Source organism: Ovis canadensis, chromosome 6, assembly GCF_042477335.2.
Source record: "Ovis canadensis isolate MfBH-ARS-UI-01 breed Bighorn chromosome 6, ARS-UI_OviCan_v2, whole genome shotgun sequence".
Taxonomy (NCBI): Eukaryota; Metazoa; Chordata; class Mammalia; order Artiodactyla; family Bovidae; genus Ovis; species Ovis canadensis.
The window spans coordinates 111878740-111895353 of NC_091250.1; the positions used below are offsets into that span (position 1 = coordinate 111878740).

Sequence of the window (16614 nt, forward strand, 5' to 3'; positions counted from 1 at the left end):
CAGTAACTGAACTGGGCTAAGTGGCTGATATTTTATGTTTATTATATTAAATAAATTGTGCTTAAATTACAGTCCATTTTAAATTATTTTGGGTAGTGAGCAGAATACATAGTTTGAAATTCCATGACATGATAAAAAGAATAAAATGGACATGTAAGTGCAATTAGCTGTATTTGGCATGAGTATTGATATTATTTATAATCTTGATTCCAATTATTTTAAAATAAAGACTCTATAACTGTATGAAATTAAATTTAAGAATCTGATAGTTTATTATCATTATGTATGATTTATAATGATTGTGAATTGTGTATACTGTTTATATGTAGTTTTCGTGTTGAAGGAATTATCACTTGAAATAAAGAAGGTTGCTTTTTTGTACCCAGAATATTTTCAATATATTTGTTTAGCTAATATAACTGGAGATGGGCTTTTTTTCTAGGACACTAACAAGTGCTGGTAAAGACCTACACGATAATTTTCTGAAGGCTCTGGCAGCGAGAGAAGAAGACAATCGCAGTGGAAAAGTGAGCGTGAGTGCATTTCATTCAGAGATTAAAAATGTATACCTTAAAGGCACATTAGCATATAATATCTAGTTAGTTGATAATATAATTTTAAATACTGCCTCTGAAAGGTAATTCATGAGGGATATAACAGAACTCTTTATTATTGGAATATATTATAGGAATATATGTGGGAAAATTATGTCAGTTTATATCTGTAGAAGTAGCTACATGGTGAAAAATAGTATCATTCTGCATATTTGTTGTGGAGAAAATGCCTATATGTGGCAGAAAATGCCTATATATGGTTGTCATCTCCAACTTTGTGCTGATGCTATGTTGAAACTTCTTGCTTCTTTTCAGCCCCATCTCTTAGTACACTTCTCCAAGTCATTTTATACACTCACCTTGAAGATTTTCCCACTGTGTACCTGATTTCATTCTGTCTCTAGAAGATAGAGTCTTCCGTATAGTCCTACGCTGGGAGGTATGCTAGAAACCACATAATGGAGAGAGATGATTTTGAGTTATCCAAGGAGGATATGCTCTTGCTTTATTAAAACTTGTGCTAAATTAGATATTTAAAATTGCTAATATTATTTGGAATATTTACTTTCATGCTTTGCTAATATAATACTGGTAATAACAGTCTTCTATATGTAAAAATAGACAAATATTTATGCTGAAACTGTAATGAGTGACTTACAGGAAAGGAATCAGAAGTAGCAGGATGCAAATTTTAGAGCAACAGAAAAATATGTTATAAGAGTATCTATTTTTACCAAAGTTTTCTCAACTAAAAAAATTGTATTTTTCTATCGTGTCGCTTGAAGATGTCACATGCAGATAAAATCCTCAATGTACCTCAGAAAGAAAAAGTATCATCTTTGGTTAGGTAATTGTATAGAATGATCCTGGACTTGAAATCAGGGAAAGTTTCTTGGTGGAAGTGGGCTGAGTGAAATTCAAAAGAGGTGAGGTTGGAAATATGGGTGGACACTAGACTTGGAGGACTTTATAAATCACAACAGAAAAGCTGGAATTTATCGGACCCTTTTTGGAAAGAGCAGCTAGAAAGGAGGAAGACAGGTAGAAAAATGTGGTGTCATAGTAATCCATGGTAAGAACCTTAAAGAAAAAGCAAATGATCATCAGTGATCAAGAAGGATAAGGTCTGGAAAAGGATCTGTTGTGTTTGGGAACATTCACTTTATTTTTATTCACTTCATTTTTTTTAATTTTTATTTTTACTTTATTTTGCTTTACAATACCGTATTGGTTTTGCCATCCATTGACATGAATCAGCCGCAGATGTACATGAGTTCCCCATCCTGAACCCCCCTCCCCAAAAAAATACTTGACAAGAACAAATTCTATCCATAGTAAGGATAGAAGTCAGGTTTCTCAGGGTAGAAAAATGGCCCATGGTTAGGCAGTGGCACCAAAAAAACACAAACAGCTTTAGAGACCCGAGGCTCATGTTTTGTTCTGAAATGATCTAATGCCTCTCAAAAATGCCTTTTTAACCTTTCTATTCCACTGGTATTTCCTTTAACAATGAATAACAGCATCATTCACTCATTTACTCAATCAGAAGTATGTCAGTTATAATAAACTCTTAATTCTCTCTCACCCATGTTGAATGAGCTACTGCTGCTGCTGCTGCTGCTAAGTCACTTCAGTCGTGTCCGACTCTGTGTGACCCCATAGATGGCAGCCTAGCAGGGTCCTCCATCCTTGGGATTCTCCAGGCAAGAAAGCTGGAGTGGATTACCATTTCCTTCTCCAGTGCATGAAAGTGAAAAGTGAAAGTGAATTCGCTCAGTCGTGTCTGACTCTTCACGACCCCATGGACTGCAGCCTACCAGGCTCCTCCATCCATGGGAGTTTTCAGCCAAGAGTACTGAGTGGGGTGCCGTTGCCTTCTCCTGAATGAACTACTAAGTTCTTTTAGATATGTTAAATTACATCATTTTTTACCATCTCAAATAGAGTTTATCTAGATTCAAACCCCCATCACATCTTAAATATATTACTATAACAGCCTCTTAAATGATAACACCTGTTATCATTTTCTTGCCCAACTCTGATCTATTTTCCAGTCTCATGCTTCTTATGCACCTGCTCAAGCCTGGAACTGTTTTAGTCTCTGGGACACTGGGACACTGAAGAATCTGTGACCTTAAAGCATTTCTATTCTCATGATAGAGAATAGGTGAGCAAAACAAAAATGGAATAGTTAATTTCAACTTTGGATGGGTGCTATGAAGAGCACAGAATTAGAATATCAGATATAGAGATTGAATAGACAGTGGTTGGATGCTTTAGCTACTGTGTACAGGAAAATCACTTTAAGGAGGTTACATCTGTTGAGACTGGAATGAAATGAGTAAGATAGTCCTGGAATGTGAAGAGTGAGACATCCCAAAGAGATAAATACTTGAGAGGATGCAATATATCCCATTAAGAAGGAACATGCATTAAAATCTCCTGAGATAACAGCAATCATGGCATAATCAAGAGATGATAAGAAAACTGAAATGACTGGAAGGCAGTTATTGAAGGAAATTATAAAGACAGATGAGGTCAGAGAGAAGGTCAGAAACTGGACCATACAGGTTATAAGGAATTGCTATTTATTCTTTTTTAATGTTTATATTTATTTTTTTATTACTGTGATAAGAAGTCAATGGATGGATGATCTTAAGTAGAGAAGTGACATGATCTGGCTTCCACTTTAGACTGACTTCACCACCGCTGTGTACAGTAGGATAATATGGGGAAGTCAAGCAGAAGCAAGCAGAAAAGTTAGGGAGCTCTTACAGTCAATCAGCAAAAGAAGAAACTCTTAAAACAGCATGGTTGTAGTTGAGATGGAGGGAAGTTCATCTCAACTGAATCGTGTCTATGTTTTAGAGGCAAAGCAGACAGGACTCAGTGATGGTTTGGATGTGAAATCTTAAAGAAAGAGGAAATCAGGATGCCTTCTAGGTTTATCATTTGAACAGGTGGGGATGATGGTGGCATTTTGTGTGACTGGAGAGCTTATTTCAGACATCAATAATGAAATAGTTCTATTTTGTCTACATTAATTTTGTGATGCCTATTAGATGCCCAAGTGGAGAAGTGGATTGGTCATTTACATATCTTGGTTTGGAAATTGAGAGAAGTCTTGGCTAGCATATAAACCTGAAAGTTATCAACATCTAGTATTAGTCATTCAGTCATGTCTGACTCTTTGAGACCCCATGGACTGTGACCTGCCAGCCTCCTCTGTTCTTGAGATTTCCCAGGCTAAAATACTGGAGTGGGTTGCCATTTCCTTCTCCAGGGGATCTTCCCAATGCAGGGATCTAACCCAGGTCTCCTGCATTGCTGGCAGATTCTTTACAACATCTAAATGGTATGTAAAATCATGAACTTGCAAAAGTTAACCAGGAAGAGTATGGGTAAAAAGAGTGAGGTTCTATGACAGATTTTTAAGACACTCCAAAGTATAGAGATCTGAAATGTGTCAAAGAAGTAGCTAAGGAAACAGAAATAGCATGTAGGAGAAAAATCAGGTGAGAGCCATGCTGTGAAAAGAAAAATTAAAAAAAAAAAAAAAAAAAAAAAACCTCTAAGGAAAGAATGCTCACCAAGGCAATTGCTGCTGAGAGGCTACATAAGAGGATGTATCAATTTCCCAGTGCTGCCATAGGAAATTACCATAACCCAAGTGGCTTAAAACAACAGAAATTTGTTCTCTCACAGTTCTGAAGGCCAGAAGTCTGAAATCACAGTGTCAGCAGAAACATTCTGAAGGATCTAAGGGAGAATCTGTTCCATTCCTTTCTCAGCTTCTGGTATTGCTGGCAATCATTGGTATACTTTGGTCTGTAGAGAATCACTTTGATCTCTGCTACTGTCATCACAGGACATTTCTCCTTGTGTACCTGTGTTTGGGTCTTCTGTTCTCACAGAGGCACCAGTCATATGGGATTAGCACCCCCCTACCCTGAATAGGACTTAATATTAATTTCGTTATGTCTACAAAAAACCTATTTCCAAATAAGGTTGTCCTCACAGGTACTAGAGGTTAAGATCTCAACATATCTTCTGAGGGGGACAGAATTCAATCCATGAAAAATCCAATCAGTTCAACAGATAAAGTTTGCTGTTGTTTTTGGGTAGGTAAATATCATGGATTGTGCTGGCAAGGGCAGTTTCAGTGGAAGACTGTGGTTAAGTGTCTCCTTGGAGTAGGTAAAGAAAAAGGTGTGTGGGTGAAGATAAGGAAGATCAACTGTTTTTGAGGATTTCTGTAGTGAAGTATCACTTAGATATTGATTGATAACTGGCACAGGATCAAGAGTCCAGGAAATTTGTTTTATTATGCTTTAAAAGCAGAGACATTACTTTGCCAACAAAGGTCCATCTAGTCAAGGCTATGGTTTTTCCAGTAGTCATGTATGGATGTGAGAGTTGGACTATGAAGAAAGCTGAGCTCCGAAGAATTGATGCTTTTGAACTGTGATGTTGGAGAAGACTCTTTGAGAGTCCCTTGGACTGCAAGGAGATCCAACCAGTCCATTCTAAAGGAGATCAGTCCCAGGTGTTCTTTGGAAGGAATGATGCTGAAGCTGAAACTCCAGTACTTTGGCCACCTCATGCAAAGAGTTGACTCATTGGAAAAGACTCTGATTCTGGGAGGGATTGGGGGCAGGAGAAAGGGACGACAGAGGATGAGATGGCTGGATGGCATCACCGACTTGATGGACGTGAGTCTGCGTGAACTCCGGGAGTTGGTGATGGACAGGGAGGCCTGGCGTGCTGCGATTCATGGGGTCACAAAGGATCGGACACGACTGAGTGACTGAATTGAACTGAGCTGAACTGAAGATGGGTCATTGTTGTTGTTGTTCAGTTACCAAGTTGTACCCGACTCTTTGCGGCCCCATGGATTGCAGCACGCCAGGCTTCCCCGTCCTTCACCATCTGCCAGAGATTGCTCAAACTCATGTCCATCGAGTCAGTGATGCCATCCAACCATCTCATCCTCTGTTGTCCCCTTGTCCTTTTGCCTTCAATAGTTCCCAGCATCAGGGTCTTTTCCAACAAGATGGCTCTTCCCATCACGTGGCCAAAGTGTTTATTAACCAAGTTTACCTCAATGGGAATGACCCATAGAGAGAGTGTTGATGCTGTAGAGGACGGAGGGGAACTTTGCTGGAGGAATGGGATTCAGCACGCAAGGAAAGGGCTTGCCTTTGAGAGGGGAAGAGGCCACTCATGGGAGGGATAAAGGAATCTATAGGTCTATCTACTAGGTAGACTGGTGAATTTGGATTTGAGAAAATGAGATAACTCTTCTGGGAGTTTATCTATTTTTTCGACATTGCTGCTAAATGACCTTTAATTACATCAGTATAGGGTTGGTTTGTTTTTTTTTTCTCCCCCTTAGAAAAACATCCTAAATTTACCTTTTTTGAGTCATTTAATGTTTGGTAGGCTGTCATTGATTTGGAAACTAGCATCTTTTTTAGACTCGCTGCTGACTCTGAAAATAACATGTGGTCATTTATTTGGACCTTTGACTTTGTGATACTATTATAATCAGCAGAATGCATGTCATTGTATCAAGGGCAGCATTTAAGGCTTAACTTTGTATCTAGTCTTGTCTTAATGAAGACTCCAAATTGTTTTAGAGCAAACTATTTACAACAGAATACAGTATGTTTTAGAAAGATCTAATTATCAATATTAGGATCATAAGCTTACTTAAAAGCCATTTACTAAATGGATAAGCTTTAAAAAAGTAATCCTATAAAATATACAATATTCATGAGATTTGAATCTATATTAATTTGCTGTCAGCAGAAATTATATGCGAATTTTATGAGGTCTGAACTCTCCAAGGGAAATGACTATTTCCTGAGCATTGAGATTTCTCTGCATAATGCATAGATACAAAATACATGGAGAACTTCATCTCAGGGGCACATTTGCTACTCTTTTTGTTCCATCTTATTGAAAGTAAATAGTAAAAATATTATGATATAGTTTTAGAACTGGCATAGTTGACCTGCATGGCCTAATAAGGTTTGAAGCTCTAATTTTGTAGCAATTTTCCCAGGTAATTTTCTTTAAATATAGCTGGGAAATTAGAAGAAGATTGGATTTACTTTCCCACACTCATAACTTCTGAGTATGTTTTTAAGTTTGGTGATCCCAAGTTTCAAATGCTATTTAGTGTAATTGAATCTTTTTCTGAGTGTCCTCTTTCTCCCTCTGGTCAACTAATTGCAAATGTGATTTATTAGGTTTTTTTTTATTTTTTATGCTGTGAGTTGACACTGCTATAGAGCCTGGAATTTAGAAAAACAGGCCTCCTCTCAGTCCCCCATACCCAGGAGCCCCCACCTAATATTTTCAGTGTGTAAGTTATAGGGTTATTTGCTTATTATACACATTTATACAATCCCCACAAAGCTGCTGCCTGGGGGTGTAGTCTTGGGCTATGCCCTGGAAGAGAATAGGGTTTTACGAAAATTAAAAGTACATAGAGCTGCTATTTAAAGACTAAAATTTCTTGAAAATGTACTTCCTTTAAAGCTTTCAGTGGTTCAGATGTTTTAGATATTGATATTATTTCTATAAGTCCCTTTTAAAAGAAATGTGATAAGCCAGAGGTAACTCAGTTGAATTCAAGACTTAGTATTATTTCATAGTTACCTCTGAATGTTGTATATAATGCTTGCAAAATACTATGTATGTATAGTATCTGAATATGTATATATATATAAACATATACAAATACCATGTATAAGTATATATATATACATATATATAGGTATGTATGCATAAGCCCACATTATTTTACATCTTTTCCAAAATACTCAATTTTAAATTACTATGATGCTTCATTTTCTTTAGACAAAACATTGAGCCTTATGTGTAATTCATGTACAAAAATGTTTGAAATAATTTTGTAGTACTTCAAATGACAGGTATCATGAGTATTTTTTCCTAGTAACAGAGTATTTAATTATATTTTAAAGGCGAGCTATTCATATAAGAAAACATTTCTACCTCATGCCTCATAAATTTCAGATTTAAAACTTCTTTGAAGACTAAAATAGCTAACCATTTTCTTCTCATTTGTAAGCAGATTTATTGTTTCCTGAGAAGGTGTAATTTTCTGATTGCTCCATCTATGAAGTGTTTAACACTCCCCACAATGAGGCATTTATTAAGAGTATAACAAGCGCTTAGAAAAGCACATTAAACAGGTCTGGTTCTAGATGTCCCGAAACTCAGGTCAGAAGCAAATCATAGTGATGCTAGTGGACATAAAAAGTTCTCAGAAAGCTGAACACATTGTGTAAACATATGTTGTTGTTGTTGTTCAGTTGCTCAGCTGTGTCTGACCCTTTGTGACCCCATGAACTGTAGCATGCCAGGCTTCCCTGTCCTTTACCATCTCCTGGAGCTTGCTCAAACTCATGTCCATTGAGTCGATGATGCCATCCAACCATCTCATACTCTGTAGTCCCCTTCTCCTCCTGCACTCAATCTTTCCCAGCAACAGGGTCTTTTCTAATGAGCTGGCTCTTCACATTAGGTGGTCAAATTATTGGAGTTTCAGCATCAGTCCTTCTAATGAATATTCAGGATTGATTTCCTTTAGGATTGATCAGTGAACATATGAGATACAGCAAAATGCATTTTCTCAGAAAAATCAGTGGAAATATTAAATAATTAAATATTCCAATGAGAATGAGATTAAAGATATTTTATTTTATTCTTTGCAATTTCCAGAAATATCATAATCAAATGGTTGACTTTTTACAGAGGATGCTTGAATGAAGGTGTAACATCTTGAGAGCATTTCATGTCCATGATAGAGACTAAGAAAAATACTTGAGGTCAAGATTTGACGATTTTACAAAGAAAATACTGGGCTTCCCTAGTGGCTCAGCAGTAAAGAATCCACTTGCAATGCAGGAGACACGGATTCAGTCCCTGGATTGGGAAGATCCCCTGGAGAAGGAAAGGGCAACACACTCCAGTATTCTTGCCTGGAAAATCCCATGGACAGAGGAGCCTGGTGGGGTACTCCATGAGTTGCAAAGAGTTGAACATGGGTTAGCAACTAAACAACAACCACAGTAAAGAAAAGACTAGATAAACAACAGAGTGAAGAGGTAAAATGGATTATGCTGAGATGATAAGTTCTTCCTAAATTGCTTTGAGGTATTTATGTAGTTGATAAATCTTTTTTCTCTCCTATCTTGATATCTATGACATGATTATTGTGTGGTTTCCCAACTGTCTTCCGATTTTTGATCTCAGTCTCTTTCTTGGACTGACTACTGTATATATCCATTTGAGCTCCATCTTTTTCACTATATACATTTCCCCTTGGTGAATCACCCAAACCCATGAACTCACTATGCTTCTTGCTATCTAAAAAGAGGCTTACCTCTGTTTGCTTCCTATCTATTTATTAATTTATTCAATTATTTATTAAATGGTGACAACTGGTTCTGCAGAAGGCCTTGTATCAGCTTCTGAGGAGACAGTGGATGGCAAGTGCCTTAAGGAGTTTAGAGTTGCTTGAAAAATAAAGTGTATGATTCAGTAAACATACAGATAAAGCAAAATTGCAAGTGTGATAAGTGCTATTGATATGAATGAAAAACACAACAAGTTCTGATTGCGTTTAAGTGGGTTGAGAAATGATATGATCAGATTTTCAGACAAAAAAGATCAGTGTGCTTTCAATATAGAAAATAAATGATAGAAAGCATAAAACAGTTGCTTTAATTTTTGCAATACGATAAATGCATTTCAAGAGCCAATAAGAGAAGATGAGATGGTAGCCTGGACCAGGAAGATGACAGGGAAGATGAAGAAGATTTGAGAGTTATTTAGAAGGTAAACTGGGCAGAAATTGGTAACAGGATATTGCTAACGAGGGGACTGAGAGGGAGTGGCCATGGATATTGGCCTTCACAGTTGGATAGAAGGTGCTACTGCTCTTTGGGACATGGGACACTCTAAGATTGTGAATGGGATACAGACATCATGGATCTGATTTTGGATATACATCTTTGATGAAAGACATTGTTTAGGTGTTAAGCAGAGAGCTGGAGAAGAAGAATTCTTGGACTCTATTCCAGTGTTTATCTCCACATTTTGCTATACCTCAAAATTCTTCATTTAATCTGCTACTGCTACTGCTACTGCTAAGTCACTTCAGTCATGTCCGACTCTGTGTGACCCCATAGATGGGAGCCCACCAGGCTCCCCCGTCCCTGGGATTCTCCAGCGAAGAATACTGGAGTGGGTTGCCATTTCCTTCTCCAATGCATGAAAGTGAAAAGTGAAAAAGAAGTCGCTCAGTCCTGTCTGACTCTTAGCAACCCCATGGACTGAAGCCTACCAGGCTCCTCTGTCCATGGGATTTTCCAGGCAAGAGTGCTGGAGTGGGATGCCATTGCTACTAAACCAAATTTCTGTTCTTCTTCCATTCCCCAGGTATCACATCCAGTTGGTGACCAAACCTGGTCAATTCTACCTTGTGTATATGTCTCTAATAAATGTGAGGGAGATGGCAGGAAAGCCAAAGAGGTCTGAGGACTCCATTGTGCTGTCCTCAGTAGTGTGGATAATGTCCTGTCCTCAGTAGTGTGGATAATGTCCTGAAGGTGATGGGTATCCCTGAAAGAATTTAGTCACAAATGGTCTGTGTGATCAGCTGTGTACTTTAAGGGTGCAGCAGGGGCAGTACATAAGATAAGTATATGTCTGTAGGGATAGGATGGGGAGGTCATTGTAACATTACAGATAGATAAGAAAAGACTGGAATAAAGAAATGACAAAATGAATAGTGAGAAAAAGATGGATTTGAGTAATTCAGGAGATAACTTTGTTTTGATAAGGAAATGGTGAGAGGGAGTTTCGAATACTATTCATGCATATATAAGCAGCTGATGATAATTTTATTAATGGGAAGAGGAGTGTGATCCTGGCTTTAGAGGTCTAAAGTTCCCAACTTACCACTTACCTAGTATTAACATTTGCAAAAGGATTATTAAGAGTACCCTCCTCTTAATACTGGGGCCTCCCAGGTGGCGCTAGTGGTAAACACCCCTCCTGTCAATGCAGGAGACATAAGGGACTCAGGCTCGATCCCTGGGTTGGGAAGATCCCCTGGAGAAGGAAATGGCAATCCAAAACTCCAGTATTGTTGCCTGGGGAATCTCATGGACAGAGGAGCCTGGTGGGCTTCAGTCCATAGGGTCGCACAGAGTCGGATGCAACTGGAGTGACTTAGCACGCATCTTAATATTGATTGAGTACTGAAAAGAAAATATAGGTTAAACATTTGGCACACTACATGATAAAGTGAAGTGAAGTTACTCAGTCGTGTCCAACTCTTTGAGACCCCATGGACTGTGTAGCCTACCAGACCTCTCCGTCCGTGGAATTTTCCAGGCAACAATACTGGAGTGAGTTGCCATTTCCTTCCGGGAGATCTTCCCGATCCAGGTATTGAACCGGGGTCTTGTGCATTGTAGGCAAACACTTTACCGTCTGAGCCACCAGGGAAGTCTACACTGCATGATACATGATGACAATTTAGCAAATAATGTGATTTCTGTGATAAATTATAACATTCCTAGAGCTAAAATTATAAATAAAATAGATATTGTAGAAAGAATGAAAACTTTTGTTAAGTTTCTAAGGTAAGTATTGAATAATTTTGAATCTTTCTTTAGAAAATATTGTAGAGAGCATTCCTTGAGACCATAGATACTTGCAGATTTTATTAGAAATCTAAAGATTGTTGGTCATTGGCAAGATATTATAGCAGTCAGAATATTTTCTAAAAGCCTTTATATTATAGATTTTTTAATGTTATAGGAAACCACAGTCCATTTCATTAGTTTTCTGCTGTGTGCAAACCACTTTGCTACTTGCATAATATTTGCTATTTTCCAAAGACAAAAAGGACAGGCTGTCCCTGCAGGGTTTCTAATGTAATAGGATTATGTAACTCTTTTAAGTAGTGACATGGCAGGGTGGGCGTGGGTGACAGGAGTTGTTATTTTTTGAGATGGTAGTAAACAAAGACTCCAGCATTTATTGATTCCACTAAAACAACAATAAAATAGTCCTTTCCTAATCAGAGACTGATGAGGATTGAAATGGAGGGTCACACGCTGTTCTGGGTTGGGAAAGTGGAACCTGTTGACACTTATTTTCCCACTGAATGTTGACTGTGTAAACAGTTACATGGCTGACCCGTTTGGGCTTTGAAATATGCATTATTGAAGCTGGTATAAAAGCACTACTTACAGATTTTCCTTCAGAGCCATTCAAAGAAACTACTGTATGTGGCTCAGGAAAACCTATGAATTAGGCAGTTCCTAATATACCCATTTCCTGTGTTGAAATCTCTATGAAACATAAGATTGCGTTGTATATGACCAGTAACATTGTGCTGACATGATCTTTTCCCTCCTTGCTGTTTTCCAGCTTCTATAAAATGTTCCCTTTCAGGAAAATGAAGGTATTATACAGATGTTTATTTCCTTTTTAATTGAATCCATGCTTGTCCACTAATAAACCCTATGGAAATTATATGACTCATACAGTCTTACCTTCATCTTAAACAAATTACATCAATGTTTGGAAAACAGAATGCACATCAACTTCCATGTCAATAAAAAAATGTATAGTAAAATAGATCTTTAATTTTTTATTTCCTGGATAAAAGTATGATACAGGGGCAGTGAGAAATTCTAAAGAGTAGAGATTAGGGAGCCATATTCATCTGAGTTTGATTCTTGAATTTCCTATTTCTTATACACTAAGTTCTTCAACTTTACAATCTGAGTTTACCCACCCACCCTATGGGGATCATAATTTTCATATAACTAAGAACTTCTAGAATAAAATTATAATGTTCTAATCTTTAGTACATGTTGTGTGTGTGTGTGTGTGTGTGTGTGTGCGTGCCCTCAATACTCATGTCCGAATCTGTGGTCCCATGGACTATAGCCCGTCAGGCTTCTCTGTCCATGGGACAGAGAAGAATACTGGGAGCAAGATTGCCATTTCCTACTCCAGGGGAATCTTCCTGACGCAGGGATTGAACCCACGTCTCTTGTGTCTCCTACATTGACAGGCAAGTTCTTTAACATTAGTGCCATCTGGGAAGCCAGGTGGATCACAACAAACTGGAAAATTATTAAAGAGATGGGAATACCAGACCACCTGACCTGTCTCCTGAGAAATCTGTATGCAGGTCAGGAAGCAACAGTTAGAACTAGACGTGGAGCAACAGACTGGTTCCAAATCAAGAAAGGAGTAAGTCAAGACTATATGTTGTCACCCTGCTTTTTTAACTTATATGCAGAGTACATTATGCGAAATCCCAGGCTGGAAGAAGTGCAAGCTGGAATCAAGATTGCCAGGAGAAATATCAGTAACCTCAGATACACAGATGACACCACCCTTATGGCAGAAAGAGAAGAACTAAAGAGCCTCTTGATGAAAGTGAAAGAGGAGAATGAAAAAGTTGGCTTAAAACTCAGCATTCAGAAAACTAAGATCATGGCATCTGGTCCCATTACTTCATGGGAAATAGATGGGGAAACACTGGAAATAGTGACAGACTTTTTTTTGGACTCCCAAATCACTTCAGATGGTGACTGAAGGCATGAATTTAAAAGACGCTTGCTCCTTGGAAGAAACACTATGACTAACCTGGACAGCATATTCAAAAGCAGAGGCATTACTCTGCCAACAAAGGTCCATCTAGTCAAAGCTATGGTTTTTCCAGTGGTCATGTATGGATGTGAGAGTTGGACTATAAAGAAAGCTAAGCACTAAAGAATTGATGCTTTTGAACTGTGGTGTTGGAGAAGACTCTTGAGAGTCCCTTGGATTTCAAGGAGATCCAACCAGTCCATTCTAAAGGAGATCAGTCCTGAGTGTTCATTGGAAGGACTGATGCTGAAGCTCCAATACTTTGGCCACTTGATGCAAAGAACTGGCTCATTAGAAAATACCCTGATGCTGGAAAAAAATGAAGGCAGGAGGAGAAGGGGACGATAGAGAATGAGATGTTTGGATGGCATCACCGTTGCAATGGACATGAGTTTGAGTAGGCTCCAGGAGTTGGTGATGAACAGGGAAGCCTGGCGTGCTGCAGTCCATGAAGTCGCAGTCGGACACTACTGAGTGAATGAACTGAAGTGAAATAATATGTGTTGTGTTAGTTCATGTCCTCCAGACAACATTTCCCAACCTTTTTGGCACCAAGGACAAATATTCCATGGACCAAGGTTGTGGTGGGGTGGATGGTTTCAGGATGATTTAAGCACATTACATTTTTGTGCACTTTATTTTTATTATTATTATTACATCAGCCCCATTATACATCAGCTTTACCTCAGATCATCAGGCATTAGATCCTGAAGGCTGAGGACCCCTGCTGTAGAAGCAGAGTCTAAGATGCAGATTTTGGCGTATGTGATTTAGTGAGGAAGGTCTCTCATGTGAAACCTATTAAGGGAATGAGGGATGCATGATTGTATAGAGGAAAAAGAAGGCAGAAATGTGGTTTCATTGGAAATCTGGCCTCGGTCTCATCAGGCAGGGATCTCGGGAGCATGAATTGTGTATCTGTTCTGCCTGAGATAAGAGGAATGTGCTTATATGTATACTCTCTGTCCCCTCTCCTGTCTCCATCCATTAATCCTCAGCTGTCACAGGGGTTGGGGGAGAGGGAAAGTGGCTCAAGTCACCTAAGGGCAGTCCTTTTCAAAGGGAATGCAGGTGTGAACCATTAGCCATTGTCACATGCAGCATCTGCAGTTGAATGTACCAGCCTACAGAAAGGAATCTAGGAGGCACCCCACCAACATGTTCTGAAGATGCAAAAGTTTTTAGTTTCAGCCATATTTGAAAGAAAAGAATGTCCCCTTTTCAATACTGTAATCTTATATAGGCAAAAATATTTTTTAAATAGTTAAATTCATCAATTATTTTTATATGAAAACTTAATTATATCTTTGTTTGTTCTCAGTTGCTCAGTCTAATATCTTCTTTTCATGTATTATACTGCATAAGTCTCTTCACTTACAAATAATCAGAAGTCCAAACATGGTTTTGAGGTCCAGAAATGTTGTGTATGTTATAAACTTTCCCATTTACATCTTATTTGCACTAGAACCTATTCCCATATAGAACAGGTACTATTTTGTTTGGATTGACATAATCAAGCCAGTGGCTCTACTTACATGTTGATGTATGGCAAAACCAATACAATATTGTAAAGTAAAAATAAATAAATTAATAAATAAATTAAAAAAAAATTAAAAACAGAATGGGCAACCAGCATCATGTTTGAGGGTATTCACAAAGGACAGGTATGTGAGTATAAGAAAAAAAGGCATCATAAAGAATGAAGATACAGTTTATTACTTAATAAACACTACTCATTTTCAGATCTAGTACAACATTTTTTGGATACTTTTGGTTGTGGAATATGAAAAAGAGTAAAGTTTATACAAAATCACCAAAATTTGAAAATGAATCTCTTTTCTGTATTATGGAGCTATTATAGCCCCGATATTCTATGCGAACAAGTTACCTTGGTTCTTTGTCTAATGGTGAAATGCAGTAGGATTGTTTAGACAGTAACAGAGGTCTGAATATCCTAAGATTGCATCACTTCTCTCCACAAATGAAAATAGAGTTAAAAATGGTTAAAAAAAAAAGAAAGGTCGGGGCAAGGGGTGGGGGGACATTGGGGAGCACCAATATTCTAATAGCAAGTGCCTTGATGTGAAAGATTATGTGAATTTCCAAGTCCACAATCCCTTAGCTACCAAGAGATTGTTACATGTACTTCAGAGAGAAATTTGGCAATATCTGGCAAAAATAAAGATGAGTACAAGCTTTAAACTAGTAGATATATATCTAAGAGAAATTGTCAATAATCTTCATATATATTAGTATATATATATGAAGATAATTACTTCATATATATATGAAGATAATTACTCACAGTGCATTAAAGCATTGCTCAGAATAGCAAAATAACCTAAATGTTCTTAAACTTGAGAATAAACTTGTGGTCTCTTTATGGAATGGGATACTGTACAGCATCAGTGTGAAAAACTAAGTGTATTCTGTATATCAACATGGAATCTCTTAAAAACATCATGTTAAAAAGACTGTTCTATACATCTGTGTCTCTTTTGCTGTCTCGCATACAGGGTTATCATTACCATCTTGCTAAATTCCATATATATGTGTTAGTATACTGTATTGGTGTTTTTCTTTCTGTCTTACTTCACTCTGTATAATCGGCTCCAGTTTCATCCACCTCATTAGAGGGTGGGATGATTTGGGAGAATGGCATTGAAACATGTATAATATCATATAAGAAATTAATCGCCAGTCTAGGTTTAATGCAGGATGCAGGATGCTTGGGGCTGGTACACTGGGATGACCCAGAGGGATGGTGTGGGGAGGGAGGTGGAAGGGGGTTCAGGATTGGGAGTGGATTCATGTTGATGTATGGCAAAACCAATACAATATTGTAAAGTAATTAGCCTCCAATTAAAATAAATAAATTTAATTAAAAAAAAAAAAACAACAAAACACAGGAATGTGTATGTAACCAGAGAATTTATGCTGGGCATTGTGTGGGACTGTGACAGACTCCAAAAACAATTAAATCATTTTAAACTTATATTTTGGAACTGAAGAGACAATAGTGACAGCTACCTATCTTGTAAGCAAGTTGAAACACAATAATGATGCAATTTGTTGCCAGTTTTCAGTGTGTAGTATCATATTACATGCCAGATGAATAAAAAACTAAATTGTGAATGACATATAGAATAAATGATTGCATGTGTCATATTGTAACAATTGCTTTACATGGTTGATGCTTTCCTAAAGAGTTATATGATTGATGAGTTTGGGAAAATCAAACAAAATTTGATTAAATGTTTAGATAAATCCTTAAAAAAAATTCATGTTAAGTTAAAAGAAAAAAGGTATGTTTCAGAGTGACATGTGCAAGATGACCTTCCCTCAG

The 16614-nt window shown here is 37.7% G+C and overlaps 1 protein-coding gene across 1 annotated transcript in view; it reads left to right on the forward strand.

Annotated features, from left to right (window-relative positions):
- CFAP299 (cilia and flagella associated protein 299) overlaps window positions 1-16614 on the forward strand; it is a 713998-nt gene that overhangs the window by 274403 nt on the left and 422981 nt on the right. Inside the window, exon 3 of the mRNA XM_069594459.1 lies at window positions 443-533. Within this exon, the coding sequence (XP_069450560.1) occupies window positions 443-533 (91 nt within the window). The remainder of the gene's footprint in view (window positions 1-442; window positions 534-16614) is intronic.